The following is a 22,375-nucleotide window of genomic DNA, read 5'->3' on the forward strand; positions in this document are numbered from 1 at the left end:
GGGATTGGTCCTGCTTTGAGCAGGGGATTGGATTAGATGACCTCCTGAGATCTCTTCCAACCCTAATCGTCTATGATTCTATGATCATAACTCATATGATTCTTAGAATAGGAAAAAATAACAAAGATGAGTTCCTAAAACCTTTAGGTCTATTTAAAGAATATGTTAATACCCTTCTAGCATCTAAAGTATGCAACTCAGATGGCCCTTTAATAGCATGCAGCTTTGGAAAAAATACTGGTAAATTAACTGACTGAAACTTGGAAACTATTTTTGGTAAAAACCTGGGGCCAGGTGTAAGGACCCGCCGCGTCTTCATGAACCACAGCGAGCGGCAGGTCTGCCACCAAGGCGCGCAAGCCCCCGCCCCCTCCGGCTCTCCTCACGGCCCCAGCAGAGAGGGGCAGCGCCGAGCACGCCGCGGCCGGAGCCGCCCTCAGCGCTCAGACGCCCAGAGCCGCTCCCCGCCCCTTGTCCGCAGCCCCCGGGCGACTCCGGCGGGGCAGGGCGACCGGGCAGCCAACGCGGGGGCGGGGCGGGGTAACAGGCGCCCGTGTGGACACGCCGCGCTCTCACGGCCCCAGATCAGGACCGTCCCTATAGAACCCCAGCAGCGGCCGCCCCGCCCCTTTCCCGGCATGCCCCGCGCAGGCCTGCCCCCCTCCCAGCGTGGCCTGCGCAGTCTCTGGACCCCTTTCCCAGCAGGCCCCGCGAGCCCAGGGTCTGCCCGACTCGTGCCTGAGGGGCGCGCGGGCGCCCCTCGCTGCCCTCCTGAGGCTTCCCGCGCCCCGGGCCGGCGGCGCTGCAGGCTCCGCGCCGGGAGCGAGGCGGTGGCCTGGCGCAGGGCCGCTCGGATGGTGCCGCCCGCGCAGGCAGCGAGAGGCAGCCCCGGCCCGTGGGGTCCTCGGGGCCGCGCGCCACGCGGGAGCAGTTGGAGCAGCCGCCTGGAGACCCCAGAGCGCGGCCGCCGCTGAGCCGCAGCCATGGGCGGCCTGGAGAAGAAGAAGGTACCGGCCGCGGGGCTGCTGCGCCGCTCGCCCCTCCCGCTGCCTGGCCCGTCGGGGCTCGGCCCCCGCGCTGGGCAGCGGCTCGCGAGCTCGCTTCGCCCCGGAGCCGCCTGAGCAAGCGGGTCCCCGCGGGGCCGCGGGCCGGGCTCGGTCTCCTCCCGGGCGTGCCGGGGCTCCGCTCGCTGCCAGCAGCGCGGCGGCCCCGGTCTGCGGCGGGCCGGGCCTGCTGCCCCCGGCGCCGCTTTCCGTGCGGGCGGGGCACGTGCCGGCACCCGGTAGCCACCGGGAGTGCCCCCCCCCCCATTAGGGCCCCTCGTGGCGTGGGCTTGCCAGCTCGTAGAGTGCCCACAGATCGCTCTCAGCTGGGTGTCAGGGCACCTCGTGTAAATCCCTTCTTGCCTCAGCTGCTGTGGGTTCCTGCTGCATGTCCTGCGCTCGGGTAATAATCCACAGAATATTGCTGCTATCGATAGATTCCTGGGATCCTAGGTAGCTGTTCTCTAAAGGATCCCCAATTGGGAGGTGAGCCTCTTTTTCTGTATCTCGGATCCTGTGTGGATTATTCTGCTTAATCGCTATACTGAGTTACTCACCTCACCTTCTCTGAATCAGTCACTAGTTTTCCCTGTGCTCTGTGATCCCAATTCAAGGAAACTTCTGTCCCCTGTGCAGCTAATGAATCTTTGTCCTTGTTTCTTCCTAAGTACGAGAGGGGATCAGCCACAAACTACATCACTAGAAACAAGGCCCGGAAGAAACTGCAGCTGAGCCTCGCAGACTTCAGGTAAGGAATGGTTTAGGGTTTCCAAGTGAGGTGAGAGAAGCTGAAAAATGTTGAATTGTCAGCCTTGGATATTGACTTGTTCTGTTCCTGTGTAATGTGACTTACAGTGCAAGAGCTGTCCAGCCTCCTTTGCTAATCTGTGATAGTCCTGTCCTGCAGGGTTCCTCTTCTAGAGGCGAAAGGGGATTCTGTTTGCTTATGTATATATATGTTGCTCCTCTCAGCCAGTTCAGTCTGTTTTCTGTGTTAAGGTTGCTAGTAAGCATATAAAGAGATGTGAGCATCTGGTCTTAGGGCTTGTCCACACTGGCGCTTTACAGCACTGCAATTTTCTCACTTAGGGGTGTGAAAAAACACAGACCAAGTGCTGCAAGTTTCAGCGCTGTAACATGCCGGTATAGACAGTGCACCGGCGCTGGGAGCTACGCCCCTCGTGGAGTTGATTGATTTAGAGCTCTGGGAGAGCTCTCTCCCATCACTTGCTGCGACTACCCAAGCCACATTAAAGCGCTGCCAGTGTAGACAAGCCCGTAGTGAACTGTTTACAAAATCACCATTCTTCTACCCTTTTTTGCACATACTTGGGGCTCAAACTTTAGATCCTCCCCAAGTTGAACTCAGTTGCTCAGAATCTATCTCAGCTAGTACATGGTACCCACTCTCTCTACACGGAAGCCATATTGGAAAGTTATTAAGGGTAAAACTTGTAACTCCAGGTTGGCCAAGCCCAACTGATGCACCAAAGAGATTCAGATCCTCATGTGTTGCATTGGGAAGCATGTAGAAGTGTACAGTGTGGTGCACCATGGGTAGTCCAGCAGCACTGTCTCTTGGGAAGCTTTGGCAATGCATGGTGAAGCAGAAACAAGTCGCCCAGGGGTGGCTGGCAGCAAGGGTCAACTTCACAGTGTGCAACTCTCTCCTTCCCATAATGTTATCTAACTCCCATAATTTTTCATGTGTGGGATTTTTTTTTTTTTTTTGAAAGACATCTGTACAGCCCTCTTCCTTGCTGTTTGTCACCTTTGACAGAATCACGGAGCCTGTACAGCTCTGCCCTATTGGCATGAGTGTTGCAAGCACAGGACGCATGCTCCTTCGGTATTTACAGAGCCTCAAGAAGAACTGAAGTACATTAACTCCTCACTTAAAGTCGTCCCTGTTAACGTTTTGTTGCTGATCAATTAGAGAACATGCTTGTTTAAAGTTGCTCAATGCTCCCTTATAACGTTGTTTATAAGAGACTGCCTGCTTTGTCCACTGCTTGCAGGAAGAGTAGTCCATTGGATCGAGCTGGTGGGGGCTTGGACCCAGGGTGGACCAGCAGCACTCCTATCAGCTCCCCTAAGTTTCCTGTGTGGCAGCTGCCCACCAAGCTATCAATTGTCGGGCAGTTCAGCTGTCCCTCCCCCCACTACCCTGTGCTGCTCCTGCCCTCTGCCCTGGAGCTGCTCCCGAGAGCCTCCTGCTTGCTGTGCAGTGGGGGAAGAGGGGTGCTAATGTCTGGGTGTCCCCCTTCCCGCTGCTTCTGGCCCCCATCTCCCCAGAGCAGGGGAGACAGGATGGGGCTCAGGACGGAGAGAGCTTGCTGGCAGCAGCTGCTGTCTCAACTTGCAGATCTACTTAAAAAGGCAAAAAGAAAAGGAGGACTTGTGGCACCTTAGAGACTAACAGACTTATTTGAGCATAAGCTTTCATGAGCTACAGCAAAGGCAGTGTACTTAAAGTGGGGTGAGCGTACTTAAAGGGGCAATGTGCATCTCTCTCTCTCTCTCTCTCTCTCTCTCACACATGGTGTGTGTCTGTCTCTCTCTGCCATGCTGTCTCCCCTCCCTCCATTCATGCTGCCTTGTAGTGTGTGAGGCTTGTAGTGTGTGGAGGGCTCAGTCAAGTGCTAGTTCATCATTTAGCGGTAAGGCATTCCCTGGAAAATATGCCACCCTCTGCCACTTCAACCAAGCTTCACATCACTGCTGTGTACAGTATTAAATTTTTGTTTAAAACTTATCCTGTGTGTGTGTATGTGTGTGTATGTATAATAAATATAAAAATATAGTCTTTTGTCTGGCAAAAAAAATTTCCCTGGAACCTAAACCTCTCCTCCCCCTTCCCCCTCCCCCCCACATTAATTCTTATGGGGAAATTGAATTCACTTAACATTGTTTCGCTTAAGGTAGCATTTTTCAGGAACGTAACTACAACGTTATGCAAGGATGCAAGGAGTTACTGTAGCGGGGAACAAGATGACTTCTTGGAGGGCAGATTGCTGTGGGACATAGCGAGAACCCATTCAGGGTTGTTGATCACAGAGCAGCCGTACGTGGTGGAGTGCCTATTCTGGGACTGAGAAATGAACGCTTACTGGTGGGATCGCATCAAAATGCATGCTTATGATGACAAGCAGTGGCTGCAGCACTTTCGTGTGCACAAGGCCACATTCCTAGAACTGTGTTGAGCTCACCCCAGCCCTTCAGCGCAGGGACACCAAACTAAGAACTGTGCTGACAGTGGAGAAGTGAGTGGGGATTGCACTGTTGAAATTTGTAATGCGGGATTGCTACTGGTCAGGTCATTCTCAGCAATGTGCAGGACATAGTGGATGGCTTTGCAGCAATGGGGTTCCTGACCTGTGGTGGAGGCATAGGGTTATATGCGTGCCATCTGTTTTGGCACTAGACCACCTAGCCACAGAGTACATCAACAGAAAGGACTACTTTTCTATGGTTGTGCAAGCGCTGTGGATCACTGGGCATACTTCACTGACATCAGTGTAGGCTGGTTCAGGGAAGGGGCATGACACTCATGTCTTTAAGAACACAGGATTGTTCATAAAGTCACAAGCATGGACTTTATTTCCTGACTGGTGGATTGCCACTGGTGATGTTAAAATGCCAATAGTGATCCTAGGTGACACAGCCTACCCTTTACTCCCCTGGCTTATGAAGCTGTACACCGGCCACCTCAACAGCACCAAGGAGAGATTCAGCTATCGGCTCAGCAGGTGGAGAATGACAGTTGAATGTGCTTTTTGGTTGATTGAAGGGACATTGGTAGTGTTTACTCACAAGATTAGATCTGTGGGGAGGAAATTCCCAATGATGGTAGCTGCCTGCCATGTCCTGCATGATATCTGTGAAGTAAAGGGGAGGAAATTACTGCTGAGATGGAAGGCAGAGGTGGACTTCTGTCTGCTGAGTTTGAACAAGGGCTGTTAGAGCTCAACAGGGCTATATGGCTCAGGGAGGATTTGAAAGTGCACTTTACTCCTGGGGGAATTCTGCACCGTTGTGTATGTGCAGAATATATGGGTCATGCATAATTTTTTTTTCTCTGCAGAAAATACATTCTGCTGGAGATGTGCTGCAGTTACACTTTTCACCCAGCAGGGGCTGCTGTGGCACCAGGACAGAGAGCTTGCCCTCAACAACCTTCCAGTTCATACCCAGGTCCCTTCCCAGCAATTACTTTCCTGTCCCTTAGCTCCTCCATTATTCCTGACTCCCTCAAGCCTTTGCACTGCTTCTGAGGCGTGTGGGAAATATGGTTTTGTATTGTTGTGTACTCCAAGTTCTCTATTAATATACCTAGTAAGAAATCTATTTGTCAAAAAACATTTCCTGAATCTTTTTGTTGTCTGTATTGTTACAGACATACTTGCTGACATATATTTTTGCAATTAATTACCAAAATAATTGAAACTGATGTGATTATCTTGTTATTCTGACAAATAAAATTGTCAGAATTTTCCATTTTTTTCCGCCAAATTCCCCCAGGAGTAGTACTTTAACAGTGAGCCATAGTAACGCATTGTGGTATACCGTGCTCTCCCTGACCCTGCTATTTTGGAGCCTGTTATGAACTGTGTGGTGCTTGATGTACGTCAATGAATATAATACTGACAATGCACCTATTAATTTTGCGGTGCTTGGTGTACATTTGTGGTTATTACAGTGTGTGTCACTGACCTTATGGGTTGTGTCCCACTGTGTACGGTAACAAGTAAGTGGGTGCTTTCAGAACTGCTAGGCACTCTGCAGCATATGCTGTGAACCAAGAAAGATGAATTAGTTTTCCAAATAATATAAATTTATTCAGTAACAATACCAATGCAAAAAAAGGCTGTGTGATTTAAAAGCAAATACAATAAAAAACTTGTTACATTCTGTTTCGTTAATATATTAAGGGGAAAGAACATTCATATCCATTTTATTTGCACACACTGATGTGTGAGAGCTATGGCTGCTGTATATGTGAAGCTGTTGTCCTTAATGTCCCTTGGGGTGGAGTAGCAGTGTTTATTTCCCCCCCACTGTTCCATGACGGTGGTTTGTGGGGTGTTGGTGTCTCTGTCAAGTGTAGAATGAAGCTCTTCAGGTCTGTGGCGTGGCATCAGATTGATTGTTGGCCTCTTTGGCCTTCTGGTATGCCTGACACAGTTCCTTTGCTTTCACTTGGCGCTGCTGCTGGTCCCTGTTGTACCTTTTCTCCTGCGTCTCCCATGCAATCTGCTCGTAGGTGTTTACGTTTCCTTGGCTGGTCCATGTCTGTGGCTGTGCCCCTGTAAGGTCTCTAGTATAGACATAGCTTCAGCCTGTGACACAGGTGTGTTTATATTCTTGGGAAAGTGCCTTGAGTAGCACAGCTGTCTTCGAAGGGGCTTGAATCTATATTTTGAAAGACTGCACATGATGACTTAGGCAGTACTTTACAGATCGTGCTATAAACAGTTATGAGAGAATGACTGCTGGGCCCAGTGCTGCTTTACACTGTTTGGAACGTAGCCTTGAGTAGCATGTTCCAAACTCTGCTACTGCTCTGTATGCTGCAATGCTGTGTATGGCGACTTAGCACGGATCCTGCAAAGTCGGTTGCAGGGAATGTCCCAAACCACTTTCCAAATCAAACATTAGACACATGCAGGGGGTGGGCTTGAGTATTTCCTGGTTTTCAGAGGTTTGTTTACCACCCACTGCCCACCTTGTACAAGGGCACTAAGCCACCTTAACTCTCTATTAATGAAGTTCAGGGGCATCCCATCACCAGTGCCTTGAGCCACTAGTGTCTTTGTGTGGTTTCTCATCTCCTCTGTGTCTGTGTTGCAGGCGTCTGTGTATCCTGAAGGGGATCTACCCCCATGAGCCCAAACACAAGAAAAAGGTGAACAAAGGCTCCACTGCTGCCCGGACCTTTTACCTCCTCAAAGACATCAAGTTCCTCCTTCATGAGCCCATCGTCAACAAGTTTCGGGAGTATAAGGTAGGCTGAGAGGGCCAGCTGAGCCCTGTGAGTTATATTAGCTCTGTTCCATTTGAAAAAGACATTCCCTTACCACCCCTCTACATACAGGCTCTGGAGCTCCTGGCCTCCCTTGCCTGGGCTGCTGTCCACCTCCCGTTAGGTTGTGCGTGTTCCTAACGTGCCATGGCTCTTGGGGCTGCTCTTGTCATGGGCATTCTGGGCTTTGGAAACCGAAGGAGGCAGGCACCAGCTGCTGTGTGTGACTTCTTAGGCTGGTGGCTTGGTAGAGTGGGAAGCTGCGGATCTGAAGCCTGCCTGGGAGTCTGTCACTGCTGGTGCAGATGGTCTGTTGCTGTAGATCCAGCTGTGCTTGTTAACATGCCACAGGACCTTTGCTTAGGATTTTAGGCCTGTGTGAAGGACACAGCCCTAGTGGTGGGGCACTTATATTGGCAGTAGAGAGCAATAGTGGGCTTTGATTCTGAGTGGGTAGAGGTGCCTGGTTTATTACTATGCGCTGAAGGGCAGAGCAGCATGATCCAGCAAAGAGAGTAGTGGACTGGGAGCCAGGACTCCGGGGTTCTTTCCCCTGCTCTGCTCCTGACTTTCTGGGTGACCTTACACAAGTCCCCTTGGTCCTCTCTGCCAGTGCGTGATGTGCTGGTGTGCTGTGAGAAGGCAGGTTTTGAGGCCTGTTCCCTGTTGGGTCTGTTAATCGAGCCCTTGGCAGTGATGGGAATGTGCTGTATGCCTTGACCTGAAGTGTGATAGGTGCAGGAGATGGTCACATGATTGCATTCCCTTGTATCAACCCCCGGCCTCTCTGTCTCCGCTCAGGTATTTGTCCGGAAGCTCCGGAAAGCGTACGGGAAGAGCGAGTGGAACACCGTGGAGCGGCTGAAAGATAACAAGCCCAGCTACAAGCTTGACCACATCATCAAGGAGAGGTGAGGTGGAGATTGCCAGGGCTGGGACACCCACCGATAGCACGGTGTGAAACAGCCCTGTTGTTGTATAGCAGATAAGGTATCCACGTAGGCTGGCTGGAACTTAGAAGGCTTAGTCTGATTAGCAAGAATCCATCCGAGCAAGCAGCTGGACCAGGGACTGTCACGCCCCCCAGCAGTAGGACTTGTACCTGGGACACTGCTTGGGCTTGACCTCAGGCAGCCTCTTCCAAGCATCGAATCCCACGACTGCAGCTCATGTGACTGACTCATTCCAAGATAGAATCACAGAAGTGGAAGGGACCTCAAGAGGTCGTCTAGTCCAGGCCCCTGCACTCAAGGCAGGACTAAGTATTATCTAGACCATCCTTGACTGGTGTTTGTCCAACCCCCAATGATGGAGATTCCATAACCTCCCTAGGCAATTTATTCCAGTGCTTAACCACCCTGACAGGAAGTTTTTCCTAATGTCCAACCTTGCTGCAATTTAAGCCCATTGTTTCTTGTCCTAGCCTCAGAGGTTAAGAAGAACAATATTTTTCACTCCTCCTTGTAACAAGTTTTATGTACTTGAAAACTCTTATCATATCCCCTCTCAGTCTTCTCTTCTCCAGACTAAACAAACCCAGTTTTTTCAATCTTCCCTCATAGGTCATGTTTTTTAGACCTTTAATAATTTTTGTTGCTCTTCTCTGGACTTTCTCCAGTTTGTCCACATCTTTCCTGAAATGTGGTGCCCAGAACTGGACACAATACTCCAGTTGAAGCCTAATCAGCGAAGAGTAGAGCAGAAGAATTACTTCTCGTGCCTTGCTTACAACACTCCTGCTAATACATCCCAGAATGATGCTTGCTTTTTTTTTTTTTTTTTTTGCAACAGCGATACACCGACTCCTATTTAGTTTGTAAAAAGAAAAGGAGTACTTGTGGCACCTTAGAGACTAACCAATTTATTTGAGCATAAGCTTTTGTGAGCTACAGCTCACTTCATCGGATGCATACTGTGGAAATACAGACTAACACAGCTGTTACTCTGAAACCTGTATTTAGTTTGTGATCCCCAAAGTACAAAGATTCCGCTGTACTCCTTCTTAAGAGTCATTTCCCATTTTTTATGTGTGCAACTGATTGATTGTTCCTTCCTAAGTGGAGTACTTTGGATTTGTCCTTATTGAATTTCATCCTATTTACTTCAGACTGTTTCTCCAGATCATTCTGAATTTTAATCCTATCCTCCAAAGGACTTGCAACCCCTCCCAGCTTGATATTGTCCACAAACTTTATAAGTATACTCTCTATGCCATTATCTAAATCACTGATGAAGATATTGAACAGAAGTGGACCTAGAACCGATCCCTGCAGGACCCCTTCCAGCATGAATGTGAACCACTGATATCTACTCTCTGGGAATGATTTTCAAACTAGTTATGCACCCACCTTGTAGTAGTTCCATCTAGGTTGTATTTCCCTAGTTTGTTTATGAGAACGTCATGCAAGACAGTGTCAAAAGTCTTACTAAAGTCAAGATATACCACATCTACCACTTACCCCCATACACAAGGCTTGTTACTCTGTCAAAGAAAGCTATCAGGTTGGTTTGTCACAATTTCATAGAATCAGAGAATATCAGGATTGGAAGGGACCTCAGGAGGTCATCTAGTCCAACCCTCTTCTCAAAGCAGGACCAATCCCCAATTTTTGCCCCAGATCCCTAAATGGCCCCCTCAAGAATTGAACTCACAACCCTGTGTTTAGCAGGCCAGTGCTGAAACCACTGAGCTATCGCTTCCCTCAAATCCATGCTGACTGTTACTTATCACCTTATTATCTTCTAGGTGTTTGCAAATTCATTGCTTAATTATTTGCTCCATTATCTTTCCAGGTACAGAAGTTAAGCTGACTGGTCTGTAATTCCCCCAGGTTGTCTTTATTTCCCTTTTTATAGATGACTATAATTGCCCTTTTCCAGTCTTCTGGAATGTTTCCCATCTTCCATGACTTTTCAAAGATAATTGCTAATGCCTCAGATATCTCCTCAGTCAGCTCCTTGAGTATTTTAGGATGCATTTCATCAGGCCCTGGTGATTTGAAGACTTCTAACTTGTCTAAGTAATTTTTGACTGGTTCTTTTCCTATTTTAGACTCTGATCCTACCTCATTTTCACTGGCATTCACTATGTTAGACATCCAGTCTCCACCAACCTTCTTGGTGAAAACCGAAACAAAGAAGTCATTAAGCACCTCTGCAATTTCCACATTTTCTATTATTGTCTTCCCCCCTCTTTGAGTAATGGGCCTACTCTGTCCTTGGTCTTCCTCTTGCTTCTAATGTATTTTTAGAATATTTTCTTGTTACCTTTTATGCTCCTAGCTAGTTTGATCTTGTTTTGTGCCATTTTGTCCGTCCGTACTTGTGTTATTTGTTTATATTCATCCTTTGTAATTTGGCTGAGTTTCCACTTTTTGTAGATGTTTTGAGTTTTAGATCATTGAGGATCTCCTGGTTAAGCCAGGGCGGTCTCTTGCCATACTTCCTATCTTTCCTACACACTAGGATAGTTTGCTCTTCCTGTGAGCTGCATCGTTGCCTTTAAAATGTTTATAAACCGCTGCTTATGAGTTGAAGAGACAATGGAGCAAAGCAGGGTTGAGCCTGCACAGCCTTAGTACAAGTTCCAGGCCCCAGGGGCCTGTGTGATACCTAGCAGGATGTCATGGGCTCCCCTTCTCTCCCTGAATGGTGATTTCAAAGATGATGCTTGGAGTCACTCCTAGAAGAGTGTGAATCATGCAGATGATCTGCCCAGTCACATGGTGACTGCAGTGAAACATGAAGGATGCACCCACCAACGTGCCATAATCAGCAGAGCTGATCTGTGTTCCAGTGTTGCCTGGAGGCCTCGGCTGAGGTCAGGGCCCTATTGTGCTAGGTGCTGTACAAACACCTCATAAGAGACAGAGAGCTAACAGTCTACAGAGACAAGACAGTGGTTGGGAGGGGAAACAGCCAGAGAAGGGAAGATGCACAGCAGAGCCAGGAGTAGAACCTAGGTCTTGTGACTCCCAGATCAGCAGCCTAGCTCAAGCCCATGCTGCCTCCCATCTCTTTTGGTAAGAGCTTTGTTGCAGGGCTTGTTCTATGTGTGTAAAGCGTCTGTTGTCTGACAGCGCTATGGGGCAGACTTTCAAAGGTCAGTGGCACCAAACGATGCAGTGAGGCGCCTACTTTTGAAAACTGCCCTAGGTGCCTAAATAGCTTTTGAGACTCTGTCCCTCTCCTCCTGTTGACTGTAAAGGTAGGTATCCGGGTACGGCCAATCACAGTAACAGCGGTAGCAGTGCAGACCCGCTGGACACTGGAATCCAGGTGTGGTGGTACCATAAACAGACCAAAGGGAGTGTTCACAATCTAGTGTGGTGTGGGTTGGTGAAGCGTGCATTGTACACAATGCAAACACATGCAGCATACAAGCCAGGGAGCCGCAGGTGTTTGCACAAGTCAGGCAGCAGGAACATGATTTATTCTTGCACTAGTGAGCTTCCCAGGCTGTCTCCATCTTGTTCCTCCCCGCTGTGTATTTCCTCTTTGCCGCAAGTGTAGGTGTCCATGCCGGGGCTTGTTATTCACTACCTGCCTGAATGGCACCAAAGTGGGTCTGGACTCCGACCCCACACTAGGGTATCTGCAGATCCCCTGGCTTTGTTGGCATCTGGTGCCAGCTGTGTAGTGAGGAGCTCAGGGATGAGGAAGCCTGCTCGCTAGAACTGGTCTGAGATGTCCCCAGACTTGGTTCACAGGGGCCACCCAACAGCTGTTGGAAGGCTCCAGTTTTTGCCACTCCTGGGCTGGGTGCAAGTGCCGCCTTATTAGCGGTGTGGGAGGATGCTGCTCTTTGGAGCCCCCTCCTGCTCTCACCGGGATTCTCTCCTGTGGCGGATGCAGGTACCCAACCTTCATCGATGCCCTGCGAGACCTGGATGACGCACTGTCCATGTGCTTCCTCTTTGCCACCTTCCCGCGCACTGGCAAGTGCCACGTGCAGACCATCCAGCTGTGCCGCCGCCTCACCGTGGAGTTCCTCAACTACGTCGTCGCCTCCCGCTCCTTGCGCAAGGTGAGAGTCCCCTGCCAGCGCAGGCCCTTCGCCTGCCTGGGCAGTGCAGTGAGGGCATCGGCGAGAGGCACCCTGGTGTGGCTGGCTGGGCAGTTGGGCTCAGAGATGCCTTCGGTTCCAGAGCATCTAGTCACCAACTAATGCTTGCCCTGAGCGTTCCCGGGGAGAAGCGGGGGAGAGGCCTTCTGCAGCAGGGCAGCGCTATGCTGTTGTCAGCATGTGCTCTGGAAAAAATTCACTCCCTGGATAGCGAGGGGTTAAGGGATGTCAGTCTCCTGCCTAATACAGATCTGAGAGCCCTGCTTATGCTGCTGGAGGGTGGAGGAGGCCTGAATGCATGTAGGATTCACAGTGCGCTAGCCAGGCTGTCTCCTTTCCTGCCGGCAGCCATGCCCCCACCCCCACCCAACCCCTTCTCTAGCTCCTCTCCCTTTGCTCTCCCACCAGGTGTTCCTGTCCATCAAAGGGATCTATTACCAGGCCGAGGTGCTGGGGCAGCCCATCACCTGGATTGCTCCATATGCCTTTGCCCACGATGTGAGTACCGTGCGCTCTGCTCCTGTGTCTGTCTGTCCATCCCCCAACCTCCCTAAGGCCTGTGAATAAGATGCGGGGGGGGGCTCTAGTATCCTTCCATCAGTATGGGGGTGGGGGAGTCCCAGGAGAGGGCAGGGTGGCTCCTCGAAGCTGCTGTAGCTGAGCTGCCCCCCAGGGCCTGCATGGTGCTCAGGATATCATGGGGCCTAATGCCCAGGGAACCGTCTGAAACAGCCTCTCACCTGCCCTTCTGGGGAGCCCCTGCCTCTGGGTCAGAGTCATCGCCCTGCATGCACTAGTCAGCAACCCTCCTGCGTGCCTGTAACAGCCCAGCCAGCTCATTGTTCTCCTCTTGGGCTGAAAATAATTAACTTTAATTACTTCTCTGAACTTTATTAAAGATTAACGGGCTGGGTGGCTGTGAGTGGGATGGAAGGCGGACGGAGCCTTCCCTAGCGAGCTTCCAGACAGCTCCAGTTGGTGGAAACTCAAAGCTGGTCCCATCAGAGAGGGTCGGGTCTCAGCCCTTGTCCTGGGGTGGGGTCCCTCATTAGCTGCTAATTGTCTCCACACAGGCCAGGTCGGAGCAGACTCAGGGCAGTGTGGGGGGTCCTTTGCTGCCCTCTGACTGCTCTGCCAGATAAGCTGGGGGGAGTCTGTTGTGATCATCTTGACAAAGAAGCTGGGATTTGTTTCCAGTTCAGTTGTGCTGGAGCTGGGACTTGGAGAGCAGATGGGGATGCTAGTATCTGGGCTTCAGGAGGGGAGCCAGGCTGTTAGACTACAAATGTCATCTTCTGTAAACTCTCCTTTATATGAAGGCTGTGAGGTGCCATAAACAGGACTGTCCTTTGCTGCGCAGGTTAGAAGTGATATGAGAGTGTGAAGGACAACGAACAGAGCAGGGTCCTGCAGGGACAACGGGGTGATCATGTTGTCACGGACTTTTGGTGCACGTGAACAAGGGGGCAGAGTTAAGGTTGAATGGCCCCTGCTGCCCCTGTTCATCAGCATTTCACTTTGCCACTGGCTCTCTCTCTCTCCATACTTATCTGGCCCCCTGCTACCGTGGCATCTGAGTCCCACAGCGCTGCCGAGAGGGCTGTCCACCCCGTTGCACAGGTGGGCAGGGGAGGCACAGAGACTATGTGACTTGCCTTAAGTCACAGGATGTTTGTTGCAGAGCAGGAATCGAACTCGGGTCTTCCCAACACCAGGCTAGAACGCCGGCCACTGGGTCTTCCCTCTGGGTTTGCTCTAGTTATAGATTCATAGAGTGAAAGTCAGACGGGACCACTCTGATCATGTAGTCTGACCTGCTGTATGACACAGGCTGGAGAACTTCACGCCACAATTCCTGCATCAGGCTCAGAACTTCTGGCTGAGCTAGAGTATCTCTTTGAAGATCCTGCTCTCCTCCCCTTCTGACATGTCCTATCGACCTCAATTTCTAGTTCCCACTGCCCCAGGAAGGTCTTGTCTTTTCTCTTTTCAGCCCCCCTTTCCCCCCTCCCCCCCACACCCAATGTCTCTACTGGGTTATTCATTTACTGGCTGGGGATCTGCATTGTGCCCCTCCAGTTGACTAGAAATCAATGACCTTTGCTGACCTTTAAGACACACTGAGATCTGCCAGATCCCTGCAGACTGAGCAGCAGACAGTCCCAGAGATGCTGTCCAGCCATCTCCAGCTGAATCTGCCCAGTCCAGGGCTTTGACCACAGGCGGCACTCCTGTGCATTTTGCTTTCTCTTGGTGATCCCCTGGAGGGTCTCCACGGGTCACTGAACTGAGTCTCACACCCAGGAGCCCTCTCTGTTAATTGTGTGCTTTAAGACCAACCTCCCATCTTCTTGAGTCTGCCATGCTCTGGGGAACCTCTCTTGCGTGGTTTGATCTTCGCTCCAGGGTTGACAGAAACGTTCCCTTGTTCCTTGGCTGCCCTGGGGTTCCCAGGGTAGAGTGGGTGACATACAGCCAATGCCATGTAGGGGCCTACTCTGCTGCTAACGTATCATACCCTGCCCTGCTAGGGGACTGGGTGGGTGGGACTCTGCAGGCTCCCTCCCGTCAGCCCTCAAGGACCTTTTCCCAAGGTTGTTACCTCCCAGCAGTGCCCGCTGAGAGCACTTAATGAGCAGCCTGGAAATCGCTGGCCTGGGGCATGGAGGCAGCTCCTGTGAATGCTGGGTGGGTAACTGTGCGAGATGGGGCTGGGGCGAGGGGGATGAGTCTTAAATGCAGAGTCAGTGAGTTTCTTCCTGCCGTTGCCTGGAGATGGAGTTCTCCCTGGCTCACTGCACATGGGGCTGCTACCGCTGCAGAGGGCTGAACAACACCTTGTCCCCTGGTCGGGGGGAGACAGCCCTGTTCAGCTCTGTGCTCCGGCTCTTGGAGCTGAGCATTTGCCAGGCAGACAGTTCCCAGGCTTGTGTGGGGGCGGGGGCGGTATAGTGGTGTTCTCTGAGTGAAACTGAGGGATATAGGCGCGGGAACTAGGGTTGCGGGGAGTGCTGCAGCGCCCCCAGGTTTCACTGTGAGAAGTTGCTTTACAGCAGAGGTCCCCCAGTCTGTGCTGCATGCCCCTCTAGGGGGTGCTGAGGAACATTTTGGGGGCGTGTAGCTGAGGTCTGGGTCAGCCCCCGGAAGGGTGGGGAGGGAGCGCCACCCAGCTCTGCTCCTTGCCCCGCCACTGAGTATTGGCTGCAGGGCCCGGGGCTCCACTCCCAGCCCTACATGCGGGGTCCTGTCTGCCATCGGCTCCGTGCCCGGCCACACACCTGATCCCGGCTGCAGAACCCATGCCCGGGGCTCTGCTCCTGCCCCCCAGCTATGGTCCCAGCCAGGGCCCCCTTACTCCTGTCCACATCCTCCTGTCCCGGAGCCACAGCCACTCCTGGCCCCAGCTCTGCACGGGAGAAGGTGCTGGTTATCACTGCTTCCCCCTAAGCTCTGTTGATGCCCCTGGTTGACCTCCCACTGTCTCTTCCAGCACCCGACGGACGTGGACTACAGGGTCATGGCGACCTTCACGGAGTTCTACACCACGCTGCTGGGCTTTGTGAACTTCCGCCTCTACCAGTCCCTCAACCTGCATTACCCCCCCAAGGTGATGGGCGGAGGGCACCACCGGGGTTTACGATCCCAGGCCCCTGGTAGCAAGCGGAGAGGTGACTCTTGCAGCAGGCCTGGGGCACTGCAGTGTGATCCAGGTTCTTCCCCTTGCCTGGGTGCTTAGTGTTGGGGAGCCAGCCTGCCCCTACTGGTGGGGAGGGAGTGCTGTGGGTGGGTCCAGCACGGTCGGATCCTGCTGGAAGGGTGGTGACTGCCTGAGAGGCTGGGGAAGGGAGCAGCAGGATCATGCCAGACTCTGGCCCTGCCTTCACCCCTCTCCCCTCTGTAGATTGAAGGCCAGGCTGTGGCAGAGCAGAAGCCGGAGGAGGGGGAGGCCTACGCCATGGTCTCAGAGAGCTACATGGAGGTGAGAGGCCCTGCCTGCCATGCGGACCCCACATGACACCCTGGAGCTGGTTAATGGGCCATGGGCCCTGCCCCTCCCCAGGGGCTCCTGCATCGCTGGACACTCCCCAGCTGGCCTGGGGGTGGGGCACAGACCCTGCCATTCTTGGCTGCCCTGGCTGGAGGGCTGGGCCCCTCTCCCTGGTGCACTCGTTAACGTTTGTAGCCATGCAAACAAAAGGGACTTTGATCTCCAAGGCAGGGGCTAGAGGGGAGCCATTCCCCAGTGCCATGCAATGGACCAGGTGCATTATGGGGCTTCCTTTGAGCCCTTGGGTATTGGCTGCGGCTGGAGGTGGGATATGAAAGAGGACCCCCGTAGGACCTACAGCCTGCTATTCCTGGGTCTTGCCCTGGGATCTTAACCACCTTTCCGAGCAACCTCCCCCATATGAGGAGCTGTGTCTGACACATTGCTGGTTTTTCCCACTGCAGAAGCTGTCGGCTCTGAGTGCCAGCCTAGCCCGAGTGGTAGCACCAAACCCAGAGGATGAAGTGCAGGTGGATGAGTTCCCCGTGGATGGGGTAAGAGCTCAGCAGGTTGAATTTATCACTGCTCCAAGTCCCCCCACACCTCGAAGGAGGCTGGCAGGGAAGGGACAGCCACAAGGGAGGGGGCTCCCCGCTGTCCCTCCCCTTGTCTAGGGTTGGCATGTGGGGAGGGGAGGGCATGGTAGAGGAGCCTCTCATAGCGCCTTGCTCTGGCCAGGAGAGTGCGGAGCAGGAGGCGGCGAGGAAGAAGGAGCAGGAGGCAGTAGAAAAGCAGAAGAAGCTGTTTGAGGGGCTGCGGTTCTTCCTGAACAGAGAGGTGCCTCGGGAGCCCATAGCTTTCATCATCCGGTACGTGCTGATCGCACTCTTCCTCCCTCAGGGCGAGCCCTGGGGATGGGGCGAGGGACTTGGTCTGACCTGGGTGGGTACCAAGTCCAGGAGTAAGTGGGGAGCAATGGCAATATTAGTGATGGAGGAAGCCCATGAGCCATCTGGAGATCCTCTAGCCATGAGAGCAGGATTAACCCAGGCGTGATACTCTGGGGAGCCCAGCCAGCGTCCCTGCCTGCGAGAGCTACCCAGCGAGGCTGGGGTGAATGAAGTCCCTGGAGCAACCTTGAAGCCCGGCTGTGGCTGTGAGAAGGTGCTGTGGGCCCAGGTGCCTAGGCACATTCCCCTGGGCCCCTTGACAACGTTGAGGGAGGGGATCTGCATTCCTGATCCTCTTGACAATCCAGGCTTCTCCAGTCTTAGCCTCGTGGGATGTCACTGTGTCCCTGCAAGTTTCCACTGCAAACAGTGAGGCCCCTGTGTGTCCCGCGTGGGACTCTGTTCCCTGCCCCTCGGCTGGTGCTGGGCCCTTCCCGCCCAGCCTGATTCACGGGTGTTTCTCATTGGGCAGGTGTTTTGGAGGCGAAGTGTCTTGGGACAAGTCCATGTGCATCAGTGCCACCTATGATGTGAGGAATCCAACCATCACCCACCAGATTGTCGACCGGCCCAGCCTGGGAAAGCAGGTGATAGGCAGGTGAGCTCTGCACCTTTGCCTGGGTGAGATCTGAGCCTCTGCACAAGCGGCAGGAGAGGCCAACTGACTGTCCTGCTCTGGAGCCATTCAGCCCCGCTCTTTGCCCTCAGCGTTTCTGCCGTGCTGCCCCTGGGCGCCTGTCTGCTGGCTTCAGTGCACTTTGAGCCAGGCCCCAGTGAGGTGTCTGCCCCAATCCCCTTCTGGTGTGCAAATGGCCTGCTCCATGTTCTAGGGACCCTGCTGGGGGTGGGGGCCATCCACCCACATCCACTTCCTCTTGGCTCTTCCTTCCCTCCATCCCTCTTGCTCACTCCAGCCCTCTCCCCACCCTCCTAGGTATTACCTCCAGCCACAGTGGGTGTTCGACTCGGTCAATGCCAAGATGTGCCTCCCAGTGGCTGATTATTTCCCCGGCGTGCTGCTGCCCCCGCACCTCTCGCCCTTCGTTTCGGAGAAGGATGGGGACTACATCCCACCTGAGAAGCTGAAGCTGCTGGCCCTGCAGAAGGGCAAGAACCCAGGTAATGGGGAGGCCAAGTCCCGAGGATCCAGCCAGCTTTCTCACCTTGGGCATCCTTTGCCTCCCTCTGGGCATCGGTCCCTCCCTCCTTTTGCCTCCTCGTCCCAGGTTATCAACAGGTCCTTTAGGAGCACAGACCTGGGAAACATTTACCCAGGTTCTCTGCCAGCCTATGCCAGGCTGGTTCTTCCTGCTCTGCTTAGGGGTTAGAATCCTGAATGGTAACTCTGCTCTCTTGACTTCTCTAGCAGAAGAGAGCAGAGAGGAGGAGGAGGAGGACAGTGATGAAGATGATGATGATAATGAAGGCTCAGAAGGAGAAGAATACTCTGAAAAGGAAGATGAAGGGAAACTGAAGAAGCTGGAAGAGCAGCGATCCCAGGGAAAGGTACAATGCATAGCCATGGAGCCAGCGTGCCCTGAAGGGGACATCCCTATTGTGGTGCAGCTCTGGTCAAGCTCCATGCCTCCCCGTCTCAGCCCTCCACTGGGTAGCACCTGCTGGAGGCAGGTTGCTGAATGGCTTCCGTTCTGAACCCTCTGCTCACCTGTACAGAACACTCCCCTTTGAGCCAAATGCTTCCTGACTCGGTCTCTGCATGTGATGCCCCTTTCTGAGAGAGCAGGGGTTGGGCAAAGGACTTGGAGCTTGAGGTTTTTATTATTTTAAGGAGTGAATTTTTTTTTTTTTAATCTTTGATGGGGCTCCTGCAGAATGGGCTGGGACCTCGGCCTGGCCAGGCCAGTCCAGTCTTTATCCAGGGCTAGTACCTGCCCTTAAATCCAGACCACCTCCAGCCTCTCTGAAATCTGCATAGTGATCATGCACAGCAAAAACCATTGCTACACTCACAAGTGAAAAGTCGAGACACTGTGTGTACTCATGGGAGGTTGGAGGGGACAGGTCCCCCTCTGTGCCAGTCCACAGAGGACAGGAGTCTGCACAGCCTCAGCTAGGTAATGTTGTCTCAAGCAGTAGCTGCTCATGCTTTTGGCTCTGGAGGTCCCCGGTTCAATCCCTGGTGCATTGGGCGAGATGGCAGCTGTCACATACATGTGTTCTAGGAACATGTGTATACGTTGTCTGAGGAACCTTGAAAGTTCCCCCAAGCCAGACAGTGCCATGCTTTCTTCTCTACTTTTTCTAAAAAAAGTAGAAAGGAAACGAATTGCAAAAGCGTGAGAGAGCACAGCTAAAGTTCGTGGCGCTGGGCTCGTGCCCTCTTTCCCATCACAGTCTCTGCCTTAATTCCTGTGGGGGTAGCTCCGAGGACATCCAGGAGGAACCGTGGTGCATTCTCTGCCATGACGTTAATGGCAGTTTGTTAGTTGGGTGCTAGCTCAGTGCTCTGCCTTGCCTGCAGGCAGTTCTAGCTCATGCTGCCCTGGCTGCTCCAGGCTCGGCAGTGGGATCCCCTCAGGATAGGGCCAGGGAATGGGCAGCGCCATCTGCAGGGCTGGGGGTGGAGTCCCTTGCAGTGGATGCAGCAGGGGGCTTCTGAGGTCACTGGCTCTCTTGTGCCCTCCCCAGAAGCTGCCAGTGAAGGTGTCAGCAGGCATTGTGCGGCTGGAGGACAAGCAGCAAGCAGCCCAAGAGGAGCAGAGCGAGGAGAAGCGTCTCGCCATCATGATGATGAAGAAGAGGGAGAAGTACCTCTACCAGAAAATCATGTTTGGGAAGAAGCGCAAAGTTCGAGAGGTATTGTGGCCGGCGCTCGCTCCCCAGCATGGGGATGAACCCCCTGGTCACTAGAGCAGGACTATAGGCCTTAACACTCAGCCTGCTCCCACCACAAAGTGCACACTGGTGAAGAGAGGCGGGTTACCCTAATCGAACCAGGCTGCAGCAAGTTCTAACTGGATGGGGATGACACGGCACTGGGGGAGTGGGGAGTGCTAGGCCAGAAACCGTCCGCACGCTGTGTAAAATACTGAGTGAGGCAGAAACTGGCCAGTCCCCCACTTCTGGGAGGTAGGTGGGCATCATCCCTGCTTAACAAATGGGGAAACTGAGGCACAGAGCCAGTGACTTGCTCAGTGTCCCAGGGAGGGTTGGAGCCTCCATGGTGATTAGAACAGAGTTGCTGACTCCCAGCCCTATACTCAATCCATTAGGCAATGCTGCCTCTCTGTGGTTTATACAGAACAGGAGAAGCCACTGAGGGAGGATTGTGTATTCGGAGACTTTGGCCTGGGTTCAACAATGATGGAAATGATCATGTAAACTTCCTGGGGTGGAGGGGGGCTTTTTCTATAACAAGTCCCTTGGTCCACTTGGTCTGTAATGTACACCCCTCGCCTCTGGACTTGGCCCTTGGGGCTTTCCCCTGGGCTTGGTGACATTCAGTAAATGGGAGCAAGGCTGAGCCTTTTGCTGCTGGAGGCACCGTCACCCCCTCCACTCCCCAGGGCATCTGAGTTTCCGCCTGCTCCACCCCCCCCCCCCCCCCCGCCCCCCAGGCTCTCGCTGCCTGCCGGGGTGGATGGAAGTTTAAGCCTGGTGCAGAGCTCTGGCCTGGGAGTCAGCAAGGTTAGGTCCCTGAGGTGGTCCTGGGGTGTCCCAGGGGGCCTTTGTCCATAGCAGTGATGTGTACCGTGATTCACCACTCCCCCCCCCCCCCCCCCAAAAAAAAAAAAACAAAAACAAAAACAAAATTAGAGCTAGTGAGTGACTTAGCTAACCATCCTGATCCAGCAGCAGGCCCAGAGCTTAGGGGTGGCTGGGCCTGGCCCAGAGGCTGAGATCAGGGTATGGTCTCCTCCAGTGTTGGAGGGGGTTCGAATCTGGCTCTGGCCTGACTGTAACAGGCAGGGGGAAGAACTGTTGTCAGTGTTCAGGGGTTAATCTGGGCGGTTTCTCCCCCCGCAGGCAACCAGACTTGCTGAGAAGAGGAAAGCTCATGATGCTGCCATGAAATCAGAGAAGAAGAAAACCAAGAAGGTGCGACGGGAGTGATGGGGCTGTCAGGCTCTGCCCTCCCTCCAGGACTGGAGCTGCCCCTCGGCCTGGGAGACCTACTTTCTAGGCTGTACCTCGGGCCTCCTCCAGGACAGGCCATACTGAACGGAAGCCAACAGCATCTGGCTGGCTGTGATTTTCAGCTCTGTCGATGCTCTGGGGACACCCCCAATTACCGCTTATCCCCTCTATTTAAAAACAAAACCAGCCTCTTCCCCCATCCTCCGGGACCCCATCCAAGGCTCCTCCAAAGAACGCTCCCGGAGCCTCCCCATGTCTGCTTCACCCATACCGATGCCAACAGGTCGTGGGTGGGAGGGGGCAGTGGATTCCCCCACCTGGTCTCTCCCAGCAGAGCCTCTAAGTAGGCAGATGAGGGGTGTGGAAAGGGAAGAATCCTCCCCGTGGCTGCAGCAGATCATGGATGCAGCCAAAGGTCCCCAGAGAAGCCGAATGGCCTGTTAAGTGTCAGCAGCTCTCCCCAGGTTGGGGAAGGAGAGGCTGTGCCTGGTGCAGGCGAACGTCTCGAGGCTCTGGGTCGTACAGAGCTAATGGTAAAAACGGGGCCCAGGGTGAGCTGGCCCAGGCCCTGAGCTGGGGCTCCTCCAGCAGGCTGGGTGCCTTGGAGCTTGTGGCAGGTGCAGCTCTCAGAGGGAGGGTCCCTTTGCTGTTTGCTTTGCAAGCTGGGGATCTGCACAGTCCCTTGCAGCCAGTGCAGGCAGGTTGTGGGGCCTCCCGGGAAAAGCTGCCTCAGCCCCCCAACCCCTGAGCTTCCCTCTGCACAGGGGCTGGGGCTTGTAAAGGGCTGTTATTTTACTGTACTTTAGTAAAGTCAACTTTCACAGCTGGCCTCCCGTGTGGTCTGTTGCCCCCTGTGAGCTACAGTAGCTCAGCCCTCTGTGACAGCTGCTGCCCTCCCAGCCTCAGGGCTCTGCTCAGTAGCCTCCAGCTCCTTTTATTTGACTGTAATCCTCCTGAGAGGGAAAAGATCACTATTCAGAGTGAGCTCAGTGAACCCTGGGTGAATGCAGGAAACGCGCTGGGTGCGGCTGGCCCACTTGGGTGTCTGTAGCTATGTGCAAAAAAACCGAGGAGGACTTGTGGCACTTTAGAGACTAACAAATTTATTTGGGCATAAGCTTTCGTGGGCTAAAACCCACTTCACTGGATGCATGCAGTGGAAAATACAGTAGGAAGATACATATACATATGTGCTAATCCATTGTCTAC

The 22,375-nt window shown here is 53.2% G+C and overlaps 1 protein-coding gene across 2 annotated transcripts; it reads left to right on the forward strand.

Annotated features, from left to right (window-relative positions):
* The first annotated feature begins 656 nt into the window (after positions 1-656).
* Positions 657-21,989, forward strand: PES1 (pescadillo ribosomal biogenesis factor 1). 2 transcript variants are annotated; one of them, XM_037878799.2, is made up of 15 exons: positions 657-1,007; positions 1,712-1,791; positions 6,894-7,047; positions 7,867-7,976; positions 11,920-12,091; positions 12,539-12,628; positions 15,621-15,737; positions 16,032-16,109; positions 16,583-16,672; positions 16,857-16,987; positions 17,541-17,666; positions 18,003-18,187; positions 18,435-18,574; positions 19,718-19,885; positions 21,056-21,989. In XM_037878799.2, the coding sequence occupies exons 1-15, from the start codon at positions 984-986 to the stop codon at positions 21,140-21,142; spliced, it is 1,752 nt and encodes a 583-aa protein (XP_037734727.1). In that variant the 5' UTR covers positions 657-983; the 3' UTR covers positions 21,143-21,989. The 2 variants fall into 2 exon arrangements, with proteins under 2 accessions (XP_037734727.1, XP_037734728.1); XM_037878800.2 differs by having other exon boundaries at positions 800-1,007; positions 18,438-18,574.
* Positions 21,990-22,375: the final 386 nt, after the last annotated feature.

This window comes from Chelonia mydas, chromosome 15, assembly GCF_015237465.2.
Source record: "Chelonia mydas isolate rCheMyd1 chromosome 15, rCheMyd1.pri.v2, whole genome shotgun sequence".
NCBI classification, from domain to species: domain Eukaryota; kingdom Metazoa; phylum Chordata; order Testudines; family Cheloniidae; genus Chelonia; species Chelonia mydas.

Coding starts and splice junctions, on each gene's coding strand:
- PES1 (XM_037878799.2), top strand. CDS start 984: ATGGGCGGCCTGGAGAAGAAGAAG. Junction 1,008..1,711: donor GCGGCCTGGAGAAGAAGAAG/GTACCGGCCGCG, acceptor TTTCTTCCTAAG/TACGAGAGGGGATCAGCCAC. Junction 16,673..16,856: donor ATGAGTTCCCCGTGGATGGG/GTAAGAGCTCAG, acceptor TGCTCTGGCCAG/GAGAGTGCGGAGCAGGAGGC.